Source organism: Cheilinus undulatus, linkage group 5, assembly GCF_018320785.1.
Source record: "Cheilinus undulatus linkage group 5, ASM1832078v1, whole genome shotgun sequence".
Lineage (NCBI taxonomy): Eukaryota > Metazoa > Chordata > Actinopteri > Labriformes > Labridae > Cheilinus > Cheilinus undulatus.
The window spans coordinates 23,874,475-23,890,709 of NC_054869.1; the positions used below are offsets into that span (position 1 = coordinate 23,874,475).

The 16,235-nt window shown below is 38.2% G+C and overlaps 1 protein-coding gene across 1 annotated transcript; it reads left to right on the plus strand.

The window, feature by feature from the left end:
* The first annotated feature begins 183 nt into the window (after positions 1-183).
* Positions 184-15,576, plus strand: fhip2b (FHF complex subunit HOOK interacting protein 2B). The gene is made up of 18 exons (XM_041788173.1): positions 184-360; positions 1,299-1,377; positions 1,845-1,930; positions 2,704-2,787; positions 2,884-2,988; positions 3,951-4,070; positions 4,223-4,408; positions 4,781-4,980; positions 5,890-6,001; positions 6,446-6,522; positions 8,595-8,751; positions 8,850-9,019; positions 9,486-9,629; positions 11,618-11,708; positions 12,058-12,207; positions 12,320-12,460; positions 12,627-12,727; positions 13,651-15,576. Exons 1-18 carry the CDS (start codon positions 310-312, stop codon positions 13,751-13,753), a joined length of 2,157 nt encoding a protein of 718 aa, XP_041644107.1. The 5' UTR covers positions 184-309; the 3' UTR covers positions 13,754-15,576.
* The last annotated feature ends 659 nt before the right edge of the window (positions 15,577-16,235 follow it).

Below are 16,235 nucleotides of genomic sequence, written 5' to 3' on the forward strand. Positions count from 1 at the left end.
CTGGTCTAGCAGTCTGTGCTGAGGTTTAAATAATGGCTTCCTATCCGTAGAAAGAACCTCCATCTCTGTATGAAAGCTTTTGATCTGAAATCCTCAACCGGATGTGTTGTAACTCAGTGGAAATATTGTATTTTATTTTGAAACTCTTCCCCGGATGTTGTTATTTTGTGGTTGAGCCTGACACGGAGGGGGTCAGCTGTTACTTTAGTTGTCAACATGTCGCAACAGATCAGCCGGTAGATAACCGGTAAATAACCGTTGAATAACCGTTTTAACGGACGGTTGGTGTCGGTCGGTAAAGGCGGGAGGATGGAGACGTTTAATAAGCTAACCAGCATGCTGCTGCAAGCGCTGGAAACGGTAAGTTAGTTGCAGGGCTACATTAGCTCAGTTAGCTTCACTTAGCTCGGGTTACAAAAAGTTTAACAAAGTTAGACAGGAGGACAAACAGGCTGAACCACAGACTCTATGACAGCGAGGCAGACAGTATGAAATGGAAATGGATCGAGAGAGAGCGATATATGGGCAGTTTGTAAAAATAAAGACAGGCTGATAGGGACAGACAAGCTAACAGAGACATTACGATAAATAGATAGACAGGCTAACATTGAAACAGGCAGGCCGTTAAAGAGACAGACAGGCCGGACAGAGACAGACGGTATGTTAACGCACTAAACTAGTTTGCCATTAGTAATTGAGAGCAGCATGATCATGAAGCTAACTGGAGCTAAAGCTAACACAGTTCACTCAGATGTTGTGTTGTTTACCTCCTGCAGCAGGTTTGTGTCGACGTGGAGGAATGTGTTAAGATGTTCAGACAGACAAGTCAGGTCCTGACAGGAGTTTCCATCATGAGGAATGTAGCTCACAAAGACTCCTCATTAAACAGAGTCAGTTTGATATCAACTCAGAGTGTGGTGTATAATCCGGCCTGTCTTTCTGCACCTAACACTTAATGCCCTTTTGAGAATGTTTTCTGATTACAGACTTGAAAACATCAAAACTTGATCCCTCAATATTCAGTTCTACTCACTAGAAAGTGTTTTATCATGATATTCACAGATCAACTTGAGTCTGTGTATTAGACGTTCTGTCTACCTGTCTATCCCTCTCATGTCTTTTTACCTGTCTACCTCTTTCTTTATGTCCCTCTTAAAATAACGTTCCCTCTGGTTTTAATATTTTTCTCTAATTTATTTGTCTTTTTCTGATACTGCTTGACTGTTTGTTCCCTGCCTGTCTTTGTCTTTCAAACCCCTGTCTGATTGTTCCTGTCTCTCCACCTTTCTGTCTGTCAGAGGGAGCCTACAGTGGATCTGTTGGAGTCCTTTGTGGATCACTGGAAATCAGTCACTAATTATTACATTGTGACTACAGGTAAGAATATATCAAAACAAAAGGCTGCTTGATTATGGCAAAAATTATAATCACATTTATTTTGATTGGTATTTAGATCACAATTATTAAATATGATTAGTCACTGATTTTACTGCATCTGCATTACATGCATTTATAAAACATAAACACCTGACACTTTGAAAAAGAAGCAATAAATGAGTAAGTGAAAAAACATAATATTATATAATATAAAATATTTTAAACAATGTACAATAACAATGAATGAATACATAGATCACCATGCTATTACAACAAACACTGAAAGATTTATCACTTGACAAAACCTATGGACAAACAAGAATAACACACCATGTGGCTCAGTAATAATTTAATCATGATTATCTTGTTTTCATGATTATGGAGAGTTGCAATTGCAATTTAAATTGAAACGTGATTGCCCAGACCTTTTGATCAGCATCACATTAATCTGCTGCTTGTATGTGTAGATGATAATCGTCCTGTCAAACAGACAGATATCCCCTGGCACCTCAAACAGATGTTGGACATCCTCATATACGAGGAGAAGCAACAGGTAAGACACGTGACCTGAATACAGACACACTTGAACTCCATACTCAAGCTGCATGCAGTCTGCAGGGCATTTTCTCTAAATGTGATCTGTTTTAGAACCAGTTTTCACATAAAAGAGATCTGCATCATATCAGCAGGATTTCACTAGAGACAAAACCTGAATTACCTGATCTCAGGTGTGTCCTCATCCTCTTCTCTTTAATTATCAGCCAACAAGAGCACTGCAGCAGACTGACAGACAAGGAAGAGAGAGACAGACACACAGGTCTATTGATCAATGCAGCACAGACAAGGCAGGTCACAACACAGACAGAAGACCATGGTTTGAGTTTAATCACTCAGTCATAATAAGGTAACAGAGTGAAAATGGGAAATTTTTTTTTTTTTTTTTTTTTTTTTTTTTAAAGATTTATTTTTTGGCTTTTTTATGCCTTTATTTGATCAAGGAAGGACAGTGGATAGACTCAGAAACAGGGAAGAGAGTAGGGAGAGACATGCAGGAAAGGGCCACAGACTAGATTCGAACCCAAGCCGCCTGCGTACATTGGTAGTGCCTTAAACGACTCAACCATCTGCGCTCCAGAAGTTGGGAACTCTTACTTGATAAACAATAGATAGAGAAAATGTTGTCTAAATGATAAAATAGATGCAGGTTCATTACCACTACACATCCACAAAAATCCAACCCTAGTGCCGTATTGTGTATTAATGTATTGATTGCTGTGGTATGGTGCATTTTGTGTATTGATGCATTGATTACGCTATAATTTGCAGGGTGTGGAGCAGACAGGACCTTGTATTGAGTACCTGCTGCAGCACAAACTGTTGGAAACCCTGTGCACTCTGGGAAAAGCTCAGGTACCAGTGGACCTGAAAGAACAATAAGTAACTGTTATTATTAAACATTTATGATGACCATCCTACTCTTCTTTATCCCACCCACCCCACCCTTAGTATCCTCCAGGTATGGTTCAGCAGGTCTTGGTGTTCTTCACTAAGTTGTTGGCTCAGATGCAGAAGTGTCTGCTGGAGCTGGTCAGCGTCTACAGACCTGTTCAGGTAACCTACGTGGAACAGCTCCCCCAATACTCAATTCTACTCACTGGAAAGGGAAATTGGTGTCTGAGGAAATGTCTAATTTAATCATCAACATGCAGGTAGACAGTGCTGATACAGAAAGTGTATGTGAGTGCATACCGCCTATTTTTAAGGATTTGAGGAAACATTATTGTTATTCTGCAACATTTAAGAATGAAATTAGACAGAAATATAAAAACTAGAATATGATAGAATTGAATAGAATTAAATCATGTACCAGAAATCACAGGTGTAGGGTTTCAAGTGGCACCAGTAAACTGTAAAAGCACAATATAAAATACTATAAAAAAAACTAGATACTAACTAGAAAAGTATGTATGTGCTTTAAATAGGATGAAGGGAGAGTGGGAGTATCGCATAGACTTGGAATATTTTACAAAAAGCTTTGTAAATGATAATTTTACAACAAGAGTTGATACTGTTAGCAGGAGAAAGAGGTACAAGTTGGAATGCATTACTGTGTCATGATTTAATCTTTATCCTCTATGTAGTTATTTAATTCGCACTATATTTCAAGCTGTTATTGCAGAACTTTGTTACTTTGTTAAGGAAAGTGCTATATAATTAAAGGTTATTGTTAATAACTCTGCTCCCTTGCTATCAGGGATCCCTTTCTTGGCCACTTGGACAAGGCCAGTGTGGGATGAATATTATCTGCATACACATATTTTATCTCTACATTTATATTTTCATTTGTACATGTACCTATTACTCTCTGCCTCAAAATCTGATGCACAGCATTTGGAGTCACATTTTATGATTTGTAACTTTGCACATTGTTTTCCTTTTTGGTAACTGATTTGTCTGAGCCCAGTTGTTTGTCTTTGTCTTTTTTTCTCACTTTTGTTATTTCTTGTAAAAGTTGAAAAATTACAAATAAATATTTTTAAAAATAAAATAAAATAACTCAGCTCCCTCTGCAGAAGCTTATTCGTCTCTGTGCACTTCCTGGATCCAAGACAGAGAAGGAGGAGGCTCAGTTCTTATTGGCCGTCTGCTCCAGAGTCAAACAGCATCCGCACACGCTTAGATATGTTTTAGAGGTAACTATTCCAAGCATAAAAATATGAAAATAAGTTGCAGACTTCTTATGAAAGCTGACCAAACACTGGAGTATCAAACATGAGAGTTTCTATAGCTTTATGTTGTAAATCAACTTTTTGATGGAGCCTTTTTGTCTTTTGAATGTTTTCAGATTCAAGAGCTACCAGGGAGTAAAACACTAGTTTCTGACCAATCACAGGCCTGCACAGAAGCCTCCGATCACACAAAAGGAATAAAGCAACAAACACCCTCTGGACAGTCGGAGTCGTCTAGCTCCAACCCTGTCCAATCAGATTTTGGTCTGCTGTTAGCTTTGATGCAGCTAACAAAAAGTCAGGTAGGTTAACTGGTTATCTACCATTTACCAGTACAGCTTACTAGAACATGAATTGTGCATTATTGTTAAAAAAAAAAAGTGTTTAGAAATCTTGTTTATTTCAATAGAATCATAGCGTCACATACACTGGATTTAACATCCATAAATTATGAAAGAAAAATGCTATAAGAGATCTTTTTTTTTTTTTTTTTAAATACTAACATTTGAAACAGTAGCAGACCAGAATATTGCTGGTACTGTACAGTAATTCTATATAATCACAAATATATGTTGAGCCATGTTGAAAGGAAATGTGACCTTGATGTGAGAATCAAATTGCTGTCGGGTTTTGCTGTCTTGTTTCCTAAATGTTGTCACATCATGTCTCCTCAGAGGGCTTCTGTGAGTCTGAAGGCCCATGAGAGTCTGCTGCTGCTGTGCAGTCTGGAGTCTGAATCTTCAGGGGAGATTCTGTGTAACCAGACCCAGCTGGGAGAGCTGCTGGCTGGGAGGCTGCAGGAACTTTACTCCATGCTGCCTGTGGAGGGTCTGGATCCTGGAGAGGTGCGGAGCTGGCCTCAAACAGCATGGAGGTAAATCAACACCCTGAACAACAACCCTCAAATTTCATTTATCATGTTCTGAAATATCTACATTTATACTTACAAAAATCATAATTCTACAGTCATTCACAAGCATACTTTGTGTAGACTTTGCATACTATGTTACTTACAATTTGGCAACATCATCTCTATTACATCAATGCCATTAAATTGAATCATAATACTAGATTTGTTTACTGCATTGTATTTGTTAAAGCCCTTTTATAATCCTGTCATATATACAAACTGACTTACAGAAAGGAGACAAACTGATTTTATGTCATAACCATGAAGCATTTCTGACCATGTGCACATGATCAGTCCTACTTCATAACAGCCACAGTCCACCTGATACCACAGCCAAGTGTCATTATAACACTCATTTACCCTTTTGTTTGAAAATTTGACCTCAATACACTTTTTTTTCGATTAAATATTCTTGTGCCTTAGACAATCTTGTCAAGACCAAAACAAGAAATTTCAGAGACATACTCCATTTTTAAAAACTCTCAAAACTGCAGTCATACAGTATTCATGATATTGTTCAGTAATGATGCACAGATGGGGACTTTAGTAACTTCAAATGTCACAAACTGTGCGTGTCAAATTCTTGGTTTCCTCCATAAACTTCCTCTGTTTTGTTTTGCTTTAGCACTGTTGTTCTGTATTTGTGTTTTTTCTGTATGTCCATATGCTGCCAAGGTGATAAGCATGCTTTTTCAGTTGCTTTGTGTTGTGCTCTTAGAGCCATGGACAGAAAAAAGAACTACACCTTAATTTTTTAGTGACATCTTCAAATTTCCTGCTTTCTCATCATTCAAATACCAAAAGCCTTTCTACTTTAGTGGTTTAAATGTGCACTGACAGTCATGTGGTAACATTTGTCTGTTTTTCTGTCAGTTCTCAGTTTTCCAGCCCTGAGCCCAAATCAACTTCTCCTGCTTCTGATCACATGACACACTTTTTCTCCTGGTTGGACTTCCTGGATCAGCTGATGAGAGAAGCCCCTCAGGTGGGCACACACCTTGACATTAAGTGAAATTATGCTGCTAAAAATATTGCTAAAGGTACTTTAGAATGTACTTCTACAATCAAAGCTTTATCTCGCCTGTATCATGCACATACTTTGCAATATTACACAAGGCAAGGCCATCTTTTTAATAAAGCACTTTTTATACATAGAGTAATTCAAAGACATTCAGCATTTACCTTCATCGTTTTTTTTAACAATCTTGCTGTTGTTAACCTTAAGATATTGTTTAACTCCCTGTAAAACATTACTTGGGTCAAAAACTTGCAGTCACTTTTCTTAGGTGTCTAACTCTGAGTGGTTGAGGCTGTGAAAATGTATTATATCCAGACAACAGCACAGTATACAAATATGCATGCAAACATGGAGTTACACACTTCTCTTTCCTATGTTAACCTGACTCTGTGTGTCTTTGTGCGTTTGCAGGTGTTGGCACTGAAACTATCTCAGTGTGTTCATCAGCTCTGGTTGTTGGAGTCGGTTCAGCCTCAATTACAGCATACGTGAGTCTACATATCACTGTATTTTACTTCAAAATCATTATCAGAAGTAGTGGTGGTGATAGTGTTGCTGTGGTATCAAATACAGTTGAAACCAGAAGTTTACATACACTATATAAAAAGGCACATAAACTTTTTTTTCTCACCGTCTAACATTAAATCAGATTAAACTTTTCCTGTTTTTGGTCAATTAGGATTACCAAAATTATTTCTATTTGCTAAATGCCAGAATAATGAGAAAATGATTTTTTTAGACAATTTTTATTACTTTCTTCAAAGTCAGAAGTTTACATACACTAAGATTACTATGCCTTTAAACAATTTGGGAAAGCCCAGATGATGATGTCATGTCTTTGGAAGCCTCTGATAGGTTTATTGACAACATTTGAGTTAATCAGAGGCACACCTGTGGATGTATTTTAAGGCACACCTGAAACGCACTGCTTCTTTGTGTAACAACATGGGAAAATCAAAAGAAATCAGCCAAGATATCAGGAAGAGAATTGTGGACTTGCACAAGTCTGGTTCATCCTTGGGTGCAATTTCCAGATGCCTGAAGGTGCCACGTTCATCTGTTCAAACAATTATACGCAAGTATAAACACCATGGGAATGTCCAGCCATCATACCGCTCAGGAAGGAGATGGGTTCTTTGTCCCAGAGATGAACGTGCTTTGGTCTGAAAAGTGCATCTCAACCCAAGAACAAAAGCAAAAGACCTTGTGAAGATGCTGGCTGAAGCTGGTAAGAGTGTGTCATTATCAACAGTCAAACGAGTCCTGTACCGACATGGGCTGAAAGGCCACTCTCCCAGGAAGAAGCCATTACTCCAAAAGAAACATAAAAAAGCCAGATTACAGTTTACAAATGCACACAGAGACAAAGACCTTAATTTTTGGAGACATGTTCTGTGGTCTGACGAAACTAAAATTGAACTTTTTGGCCATAATGACCATCGTTACATTTGGAGAAAAAAGGGGGAAGCTTGCAAGCCTGAGAACACCATCCCAACTGTGAAACATGGGGGTGGCAGCATCATGTTGTGGGGTTGTTTTGCTGCAGGAGGTACTGGTGCACTTCACAAAATAGATGGCATCATGAGGAAAGAACATTATGTGGAAATACTGAAGCAACATCTCAAGACATCAGCCAGGAAGTTAAAGCTTGGGCGCAAATGGGTTTTCCAAATGGACAATGACCCTAAGCATACTGCCAAACTGGTTACAAAGTAGCTTAAGGATAACAAAGTCAGTGTTTTGGAGTGGCCATCACAAAGCCCTGATCTCAATCCCATTGAAAATTTATGGGCAGAGCTGAAAAGGCATGTGTGAGCAAGGCGGCCTACAAACTTGGCTCAGTTACACCAGTTCTGCCAGGAGGAATGGGCCAGAATTCCTGCAAACTATTGTGAGAAGCTTGTGGAAGCATATCCAAAACGTTTGACCCAAGTCATACAGTTTAAAGGCAATGCTACCAAATACTAATGAAATGTATGTAAACTTCTGACTCTCAAGAAAATAATAATAGATTGTCTAAAAAAATGATCTCTCTCATTATTCTTGCATTTAGCAAATGGAAATAATTTTGGTAATCCTAATTGACCAAAAACAGGAAAAGTTTAATCTGATTTAATGTTAGACGGTGAGGAAAAAAAGTTTATGTGCCTTTTTATATAGTGTATGTAAACTTCTGGTTTCAACTGCAGGTATTAAAATAATTTGATTTTTACTTAAAATATAAGTGCTCCCAAGTTTAAGAAATAAATAAGAAAATGATAGTCCCCCCATTTAAACGAAACATTTTGTGGTTAATATACCCATCATTGATTGTATGTTTTCTGAGAAGTCTTTTACTGAGCATTAGGGCTGGCATGTTTTTTTTCTTTTTCGTTTTTTTTAATCAATAACATTAACTCTATCATTATAAATGATATTGTCTCACTTGCCTACTTGTCTTGAAAATATGTCAGTATATTCTAAAAACTAGATCTATTGCCCTACCCTAAGTAATAGTTGTAGTACTAGACAGTGTACATGTGTATGCTGTGCTTTCTCTAAGGTGTTTTTTGTGGTCCAGGTGTGAACCGGTTGTTCTGGTCTCGATCTCCCTTCTCTGTGCCATTGTCAGACTGGTTCAGTCTTCCTCCCTGCTGAATCAGCTGGTTCATTTTCTGCTGAGGACACATCCTCTGACAAAGCTGCTGCTGCAGCGGTGTGACCACATCTCAGACCAGGTGGGCCCACCTAGAGGAGCCCCACAGGGACAAACTACACTAATGTATCCTGTCTGTTCACAGTAAACACAAAGCTGAGCATGTGTCTTTTTCTTCAGATCAGTATGGCGTCTCTGTGTTTGGTGGAGGAGTTGCTACAGAAGCCTCACAGGGACATTTTGGACATCCTGGTGTTGAATTTTCTACAGGGTCGCAGTTACCTGTCTTCATCTGCGACAGGTGTGGAAGAACGACCACCTGAGAGCAATGAGACCAACTATGATAGCGAGTGAGTCTTCATCACTACAAGAAATGACATCACTGTTTTTTACTTTACCAATCTGCTCTGAAATGATGGTGCTGAACTGGACAGTGTTATGATCTGGGGTATTTCAGTAAAGTGCTCTCCACAACAGCAACTGAATAAAGTTAATTTAGAAATATGTTATGTTCTTGCACTATCAAGTTGTATGCTCAGACCAAAATTATATTTTCCTTAATTATTTAGCAATTTAAACTGCAGGATCATCTCTATTTATTCTTCAAGTTTAAACACAATGCAGGATCATTTGATAGGATATGTTTGGAAGACAACATTCATATCTATATTGTCATCCAAATGTGCAAACTGCTCTGGTAATTTAACCCCCTTCTGTAAAAATTATGTTTGAATTTCCCTACCACTTACAGTACTATGATGCTACACCCAGACTATCCATTCTGACAGATTGAACAATGTTTGTTTGTTTTATCAGTGATCTGGAGGAGGACCCGTTCTTCTCTGACAGTTTGATGTCTTCAGACAGTCAGCTGCTCCCTCCTCCTTTCTCTTTATCCTCCTCCTCCTCTACTCCTCCGTCTCCCACTGGACTGGGATCAGCTGCTGACATTGTCAACAGGTAACACAACAACTCACACATTTATCCATATCACTGGCCCTTTCCTGAGGTCTAATTTAAAACTGAGTTCGACTGCAGTTTAATTCTTGTAGAGTTGACTATTTGAGCCTAAACACCAGCAGCAGAGGGTTTGTGTGTAATGTCCTTATGGCTTTAATCATCTCTCGGCTCTTTCTCAGTTTATTTCTGACCTTAGATTTAGCAGTGGAAATCCTCTGTTCAAGGCCTTTCTACTTACTAGACGTGTATTTGACCATGAGGCTTTTCTCTCACACCCTCTCTTTGTGCACTTCTGCTGCATCTGTTGCTCGCGAGAAGGGTCACACTTTTAAGTGCCTCCCCAAGCCACTTTATGTGGAGTGTAAATGTAATGTCATACCCTTCAACAGCAAGTCTACACTGATGTCTACTTTCTGACCAGGTGCATCAAGTGTTGTGTTTGTCATAAACTTCTGTGCTAAAATAGAAATTTTATTTTGTTATGCAGATGTTAAAAACTTTGAGGGCACCTTTTGTGTCGGACTGAATAAACCCTATTTTAGTGTAGAAAACTGTCAATTTGCTCAATTGATTGGTAAGTGTTGTAAGTCTGCAGGGACTTTTGCAAAAACAATGCATTTATAAACATGATAATAATAACCTTGATTTATAGAGCTCTTTTCAGATTCAAAGTTACGAAGTGTTTTAGTAATAAAACAAAGTTAAAAACATAAGACAAGCAGGACATGAGAGGTCACAAGCAAATGTAAGATTGAAGAATTAAACATATTAAGATATAAAATTATAGAACTCTGAAAGAAGTTAAAGTTTTTAAAATGAATTACAAACAAATCAAGAAACAAATAAAAATCAGAATAGGCGTACCATTGAAGTAAGGTTTAAGAAGACATCTAAAAGAGATTACTGACTCCTCAGGCTGATCTTTCCACATTTTTGGCCTGTTTAAAGCAAACACTCTGTCCTCCTTTGTTTTCAGTCACGTATTAATGTGTTAGTTCGTATGGAACTAAAAGTTAAGAGATGTAGCTGGGAGGAAGGCCATGAAGAATTTAAAAGTGAAAAATTAAAATCTAAATCATATAGGGAGCAAGTATAATGGATCTAAAACCGATGTGATGTGGTCGTGCTCTCTTGCTCTGATTAAAATTTTAACATCTGGGTTCTCTTCCATTTGGAGCCAATCTATAGATGTCTGACTCAGACAGGTAACAAGGCTGTAAAAATAATTAAGGCATGATGAGATTAAACACATGTAAAATTCTCTGTGTCATCAAAAGTGAAAATAGATCAAATTTAGAAATACTGAAATATTTCTGGGATGAAAAAGGACCTAACAAGCTCAAATTTAGACCATTTTTGTACCAGATGCCCAGATTTTTTTGCAGCAGGTTTGATGTAAACATCAGAGAGCTGAAACATGCTTACATGAAGTTGGAAACATTTTTTTGTCATAATGTGGAGTATTTTAATGAGTCTGCATCAGTACTACTTACCTAACCTGTTATTCAAAGTGTGATATGAAACCATGGTGACAAAAAGGTTCCTGATTTCATGGAAGAGAAGAGGGAAGGAAGTTAATCTCAAAACTTGCTGTTCAATGTTGCGGTGATGGTGTTAGGTAACCGTCCTAAATCACTGATGCATTACAAACTAAAAAAAATACACATCAAACTCACTGTCTTTGTCCAAGGGTGACACCTCATCTTTTCCATGTAGAATTGTCCAAATATGAGAAGCAATCTCACATTAGCACTGAGTAAAATGAGATCAGGAGTGTTTGAGAAGGGAGGCTGAGGGTCCTGTTTGAGAAAGCTCTGTGTTCGTGCATGTGTCAGAACCAAAGAGAAGACAAAATTCAAGTCACAATAATGAAGATTATTATTTATATCAGTTTTTATTTTCAAAAAACAGGTTTAAGGTCAGGAAATTATTCTTGTCAATGTAATGTCAGTGAAAATAATATACACTCTGTCTGTGTGTGTGTGTAGCTTCCTTTGTTTAGTTCCTGTACAGGTTCGATCAGCTCAGCTTCTGCAGGAAGGAGGCTATGAGTCTTACGTCCATGACGCTCATACACTGGTAAAAACACGCATGCACACAACTTCCACCACACACAAACATTAGCCAAGATAAACCCAGCAGAGTCCTAGTTAAGGTTGTTGAGATTTTTGATAAACGTATTTTAAAACAGTAGCATTTCTATTATTTGACATCTATATTTATAGAATCAAAAGGTGTCAAAGCTCCAGTCTTACATTTAACCATTTTTGCTCTGATAGGTCATTAAACCAAAAAAATCCAAATAAAATTGGATACCTAGGAATTCTTTTCTTGTTGTTGTGGTATCGAAATATCAGGATTATATCAGAATATCTGTTAACAGGACAACCTTAGTCCTAATCTTAACTTCCATCTTCCTCTGTCCTAGGTAACAGAGTGTCAGTCTCTCTCTCAGTCGTGGGATTGGCCGCTAAGTCTTCCTCCCGCCCCCTCCTCCTCCTCACATGAGGTGGACGACTTCTTTGAAGGTCATCTGCTAAAAGTTCTATTTGACCGACTGGGTCGTATGCTGGAGCAGGTACGTGCACCTGTCTGTCTCTCCGTCTGTCTGTCCTGAGTGATCCCTCAGTATGTCCTCTGTGCACCTGCCTCAGGTGTTGTTGCTACTGATGATGTCATTATGCTTGCAGCCATACGAGCTGAACCTACAGCTGACTGCAGTTCTGTCCAGACTGTCGGCCTTCAACCACCCATTGCTGCAAGAGTACCTGCTCAACCCATACATACACTTATCTCACTACTCTAGGTCGCTCTTCTCAGTCCTCATCAGGGTAAGACACACAGACACACATGAACCTGTCTCACTGCTTCAGGTCAGAGCACTTCACTATCAGCCTTATTGTGTCTTTTACTGTAGAAAATGTAAAAAGCTTGGATTAAGAGAGCTGTTTAAGTCATATGACTACCTGTCTGTCTACTTGTCTTTCTTTGTCTTAGTTGATGGGTGAGTTGATGCAGAGGATCCAGCTGATTTCCAACCTGACAGACAGACTGTTGAATGCAAGGAGACACCTGCTGGGACTTGACCAGAATACTGGGTAAGTTCCTGTCTGTCAGTACATTCACATGCAGACAGATTTTTTAATATTCTTTTTTTGGGCCTTTATGCCTTTATTCTGAGTAGAGGACGGTGAATAGAGTCTGAAACAGGGATGAGAAAGTGGGGGAGACATGTGGGAAAGGAGCCACAGGCCGTACTTGTGCAGGGGGTGCAACCTAACCACTAGGCCATCTATGCCCCTGTTGAAGACTGATTTACTCTTTCTTGTTCAGTATATGACTTAACTGGACAAGGCATTTTAATGCTCCTTCACGTTTTTCATACCAGACTTTGACCCATAAGTTGATGAACATAAATTCTTAGAGTAGCAGGAATCATGTTGTTGTCTGCCCCTGGATATCAAAGTAAGCCAGAGCGATAGCGTGCATTCTGTTTGTAACAAATGTTAAGAGTAGGTATGTACAAAAAGGTACAGAGCTGTAAAGTTTGTCCATTTTTTCGCTGTTCAGTATACATCCAAAATTTCCCACGCCAACTTTTCAGAGGGTCAACAGGAGGAGGGTTCAATATAACTAGCATCAAGCCTTCATCAGGAAGGCAAATGTTTGCCTTCCTGATGATGCTTGATGCCAAAACGTGTTGAAGTGTTGTTTTTAAGGTCTACACAAGACCGTGCTATGAAAATAAAGGCGTTTTAATGTTTGAAGAGAGTGCCTTGGGGTTTTCTTCTTGTTTGTCATAAAAAAAATGTTTTGACTGAAAGTAAAGACTGAAATGTAACTACTAATTATTGACCAAAACAGGAATTTCAAGAGTTAAAAGGACTAAAATGAGACTAAGACTGAAAGGCATTTGAATCTAAGGACTAAGGCTAAAATAAAAAATATGCTGTCAAATTAGCACTGCTGTTCCCCTGTTTTCATTTGTTTATCTTTCTCTACCTTTGTTTGTTTTTCCCAGACTGGAGCATCTGACCTTGTTTAGAGGAATCATTGTGCTCGAGGAGTTCTGTAAGGAGCTTGCAGCCATTGCTTTTGTTAAAGTGCCTCTGGAGCAGCAGTGACTCCCCTGGACCAGCTTGAAAGGTGTATTTTTAAAGGTACATCCAATCCACAGCCTGAAGACTGAAGGTGCATTCAGCTGACAAAGGTACAGCTAAGTGGATTGAGACTGAAGGACTATTGCTGATTCACCAGGAAACTTAAAACCTTCAACCCTAAATGTCTCATTGACTCAGCCTTAATGAACTTAATTCTGAGTTGAGTCTTAATTCTCTCTCAGTCAGAGCCTGCACATGCAGTTTTAGGTATTTATTATAGTTTTTTAAAATATGATAATTCAGTCAGCACAAATGACACAACTGAAGAAAGCAGAAGTCTGACATGATGGTGGTTTTGGATCGGCTCCAGCCCCTTGTAACCCCAATATGGGACAAGCAGTGTAGATTATGGATGGATGGAAAAATAAAAAAAAAATTAGCCTAATTATCCTGGGAGAAGATGAGGCTCAGATACAGGTGGAGTTAAGGAGATGAAGATAAACTGTGGTCGACACAGTTGGAGGTTTAACCATGATGACTGGATGATGGAAATAGACACCTGATACCTGATTGGATAGCAATTAAGGAGTGGAGCCTCACAGGCCTGCTTGAACATGAACTCAGAAAACATCACATAAAAAAGAAGAATTTGGATTCTGCCCTCCAACATTTCCATTTAAACCAGTTCCTGCAGAGATTTGGACCCGGCCAGTAGGAACAGGTGATGCATGAGGTCTAGAACAGCTTCTTGTCAGATATATGACGATGTGATGACCTTTGACCTCTCCTCTCTTCCGTGAGGATGTCATGTCTGTTACGAGTCCATCAAATATGAAAAGTTCTGGTTTACCGTTTTATCACAGACAGGAGGCGAAATGAATCTGAATCCCTATGATGTGCAAATGATTGTAACCTTACTGATAATGTCATGAAGTTAGCTTTAATGTATTTCCTCCTATTGTTGCCTTAAGAACTTATCTTTGGTAAAAACATTGTTCTTAATTCAGTCATGTGAATCTGTGTCACCACCTCTGTACAGGTGAGTGACAAGAAAATATGTTACGTGCGCGTAATAATCTGACTTGAGATATATTTATATACCAAAAAAGTTTGAACTTATTCAATTAAGTTATGATATTAGAGTTATAAAGCTCTAAAAAAAACAGAACACACTTGCATTTTGCAAACTTTGAGAGTATGGACAAAGTTGTGAGATTTCTAAACAAACAGATAAAAAAGGTTCAGACTGAGTGATTATACCTGCTGTTATGTTTACTGTTTGTGTTTAAATTTAGAAATAATATATTTATAATGCTTACCTGGCTGTTATCTGCTGATTTGCTGGTATTTGCCAAAAGACTTTGAATGTGCAACCTTTATTTTCTTACGTTAATACATACTGCAATACTTTGACTTTGGATCAAAGGCTGAGAATCAGTTTGTATTTTTCGATGTGATGTTTAGTTTCTTCCATGTTTTAAGTCAGCAAATCATTGCTGATATGTGTTTTATGTTCTTTGTATCAAATGAGGGGTGTCAAGGAGGAAAGTGGTGACATTGATGCAGTCTGTTTTCCTTTATTTTAAAGTTGTCCAAAAATTTTTAAAAAGTGAAGCAGAAACATGGAAACCCAATAAATTTGACTTTTTCAGAGGAAGAGCTACTGTGAAAACTTTATGTAGAGTGTTTTTACTGCCTGCACTATGGCTGTGTATCATGTAAAAGTGGATCAAGGACAACTCGGTGTGAATGTGGCTGAGATATTTTTCTATCTACCTTCTGTGTTAAAGCTCCTTTGAGGAACTTAGGGTTTGTGTCTTTTTAAGAGACTCCTTTTTACCAAGTGGTATCTTGAGTATGTTTGCTGATTTTGTCCTGTACATGTGCAATGATGAGTGCTCTTTAACATCAAAAAGGAAATCTCATTCAATCTAGTTAACAGGAGTAGGAGTGGTTTTCAGACATTAAAAATAAACAATGGCAATGTCAGTCTTTTTCCTGATGGTGTCATTTGCTTTTGTTGGCTATTAGTGGTTTCAGCCATACTGATTTTGAACTCCTCACAGAAATGTCAAACCTTACAGAGAAAATATATCTTAGATTACATTGAGAATGCTCATTTAATCAAGTCGTTTTAAAACTTTTTCAACCAAGGCACACCTAAGATTATACCAAAATCTCAAAGCACAAAATAATCATTTCCAGGTTCACCATTAGTTGGAGTATCTTCAGTTGTTGTAAAGTTGGAATAATTTATAGTTTTGAAAATTCCAATGGGGTACCAGTTATGGACCACTGATTTAAACCAATTGCAGCAGGGAGTTTCATGAATTTCTTAGAGAAACTAGCAGAAAATCAGATAACCCTTAATATACAGGTGCATCTAAAAATCATGAAAAAGTTCTTTTTTTTCCTGTGATTTAATGCAAGCAGTGAAAATTCCATGTATTCTAGATTAATCTCATACAAAGTGAAATATTTCATGACTGTTTTGTTTCAGTCTTGA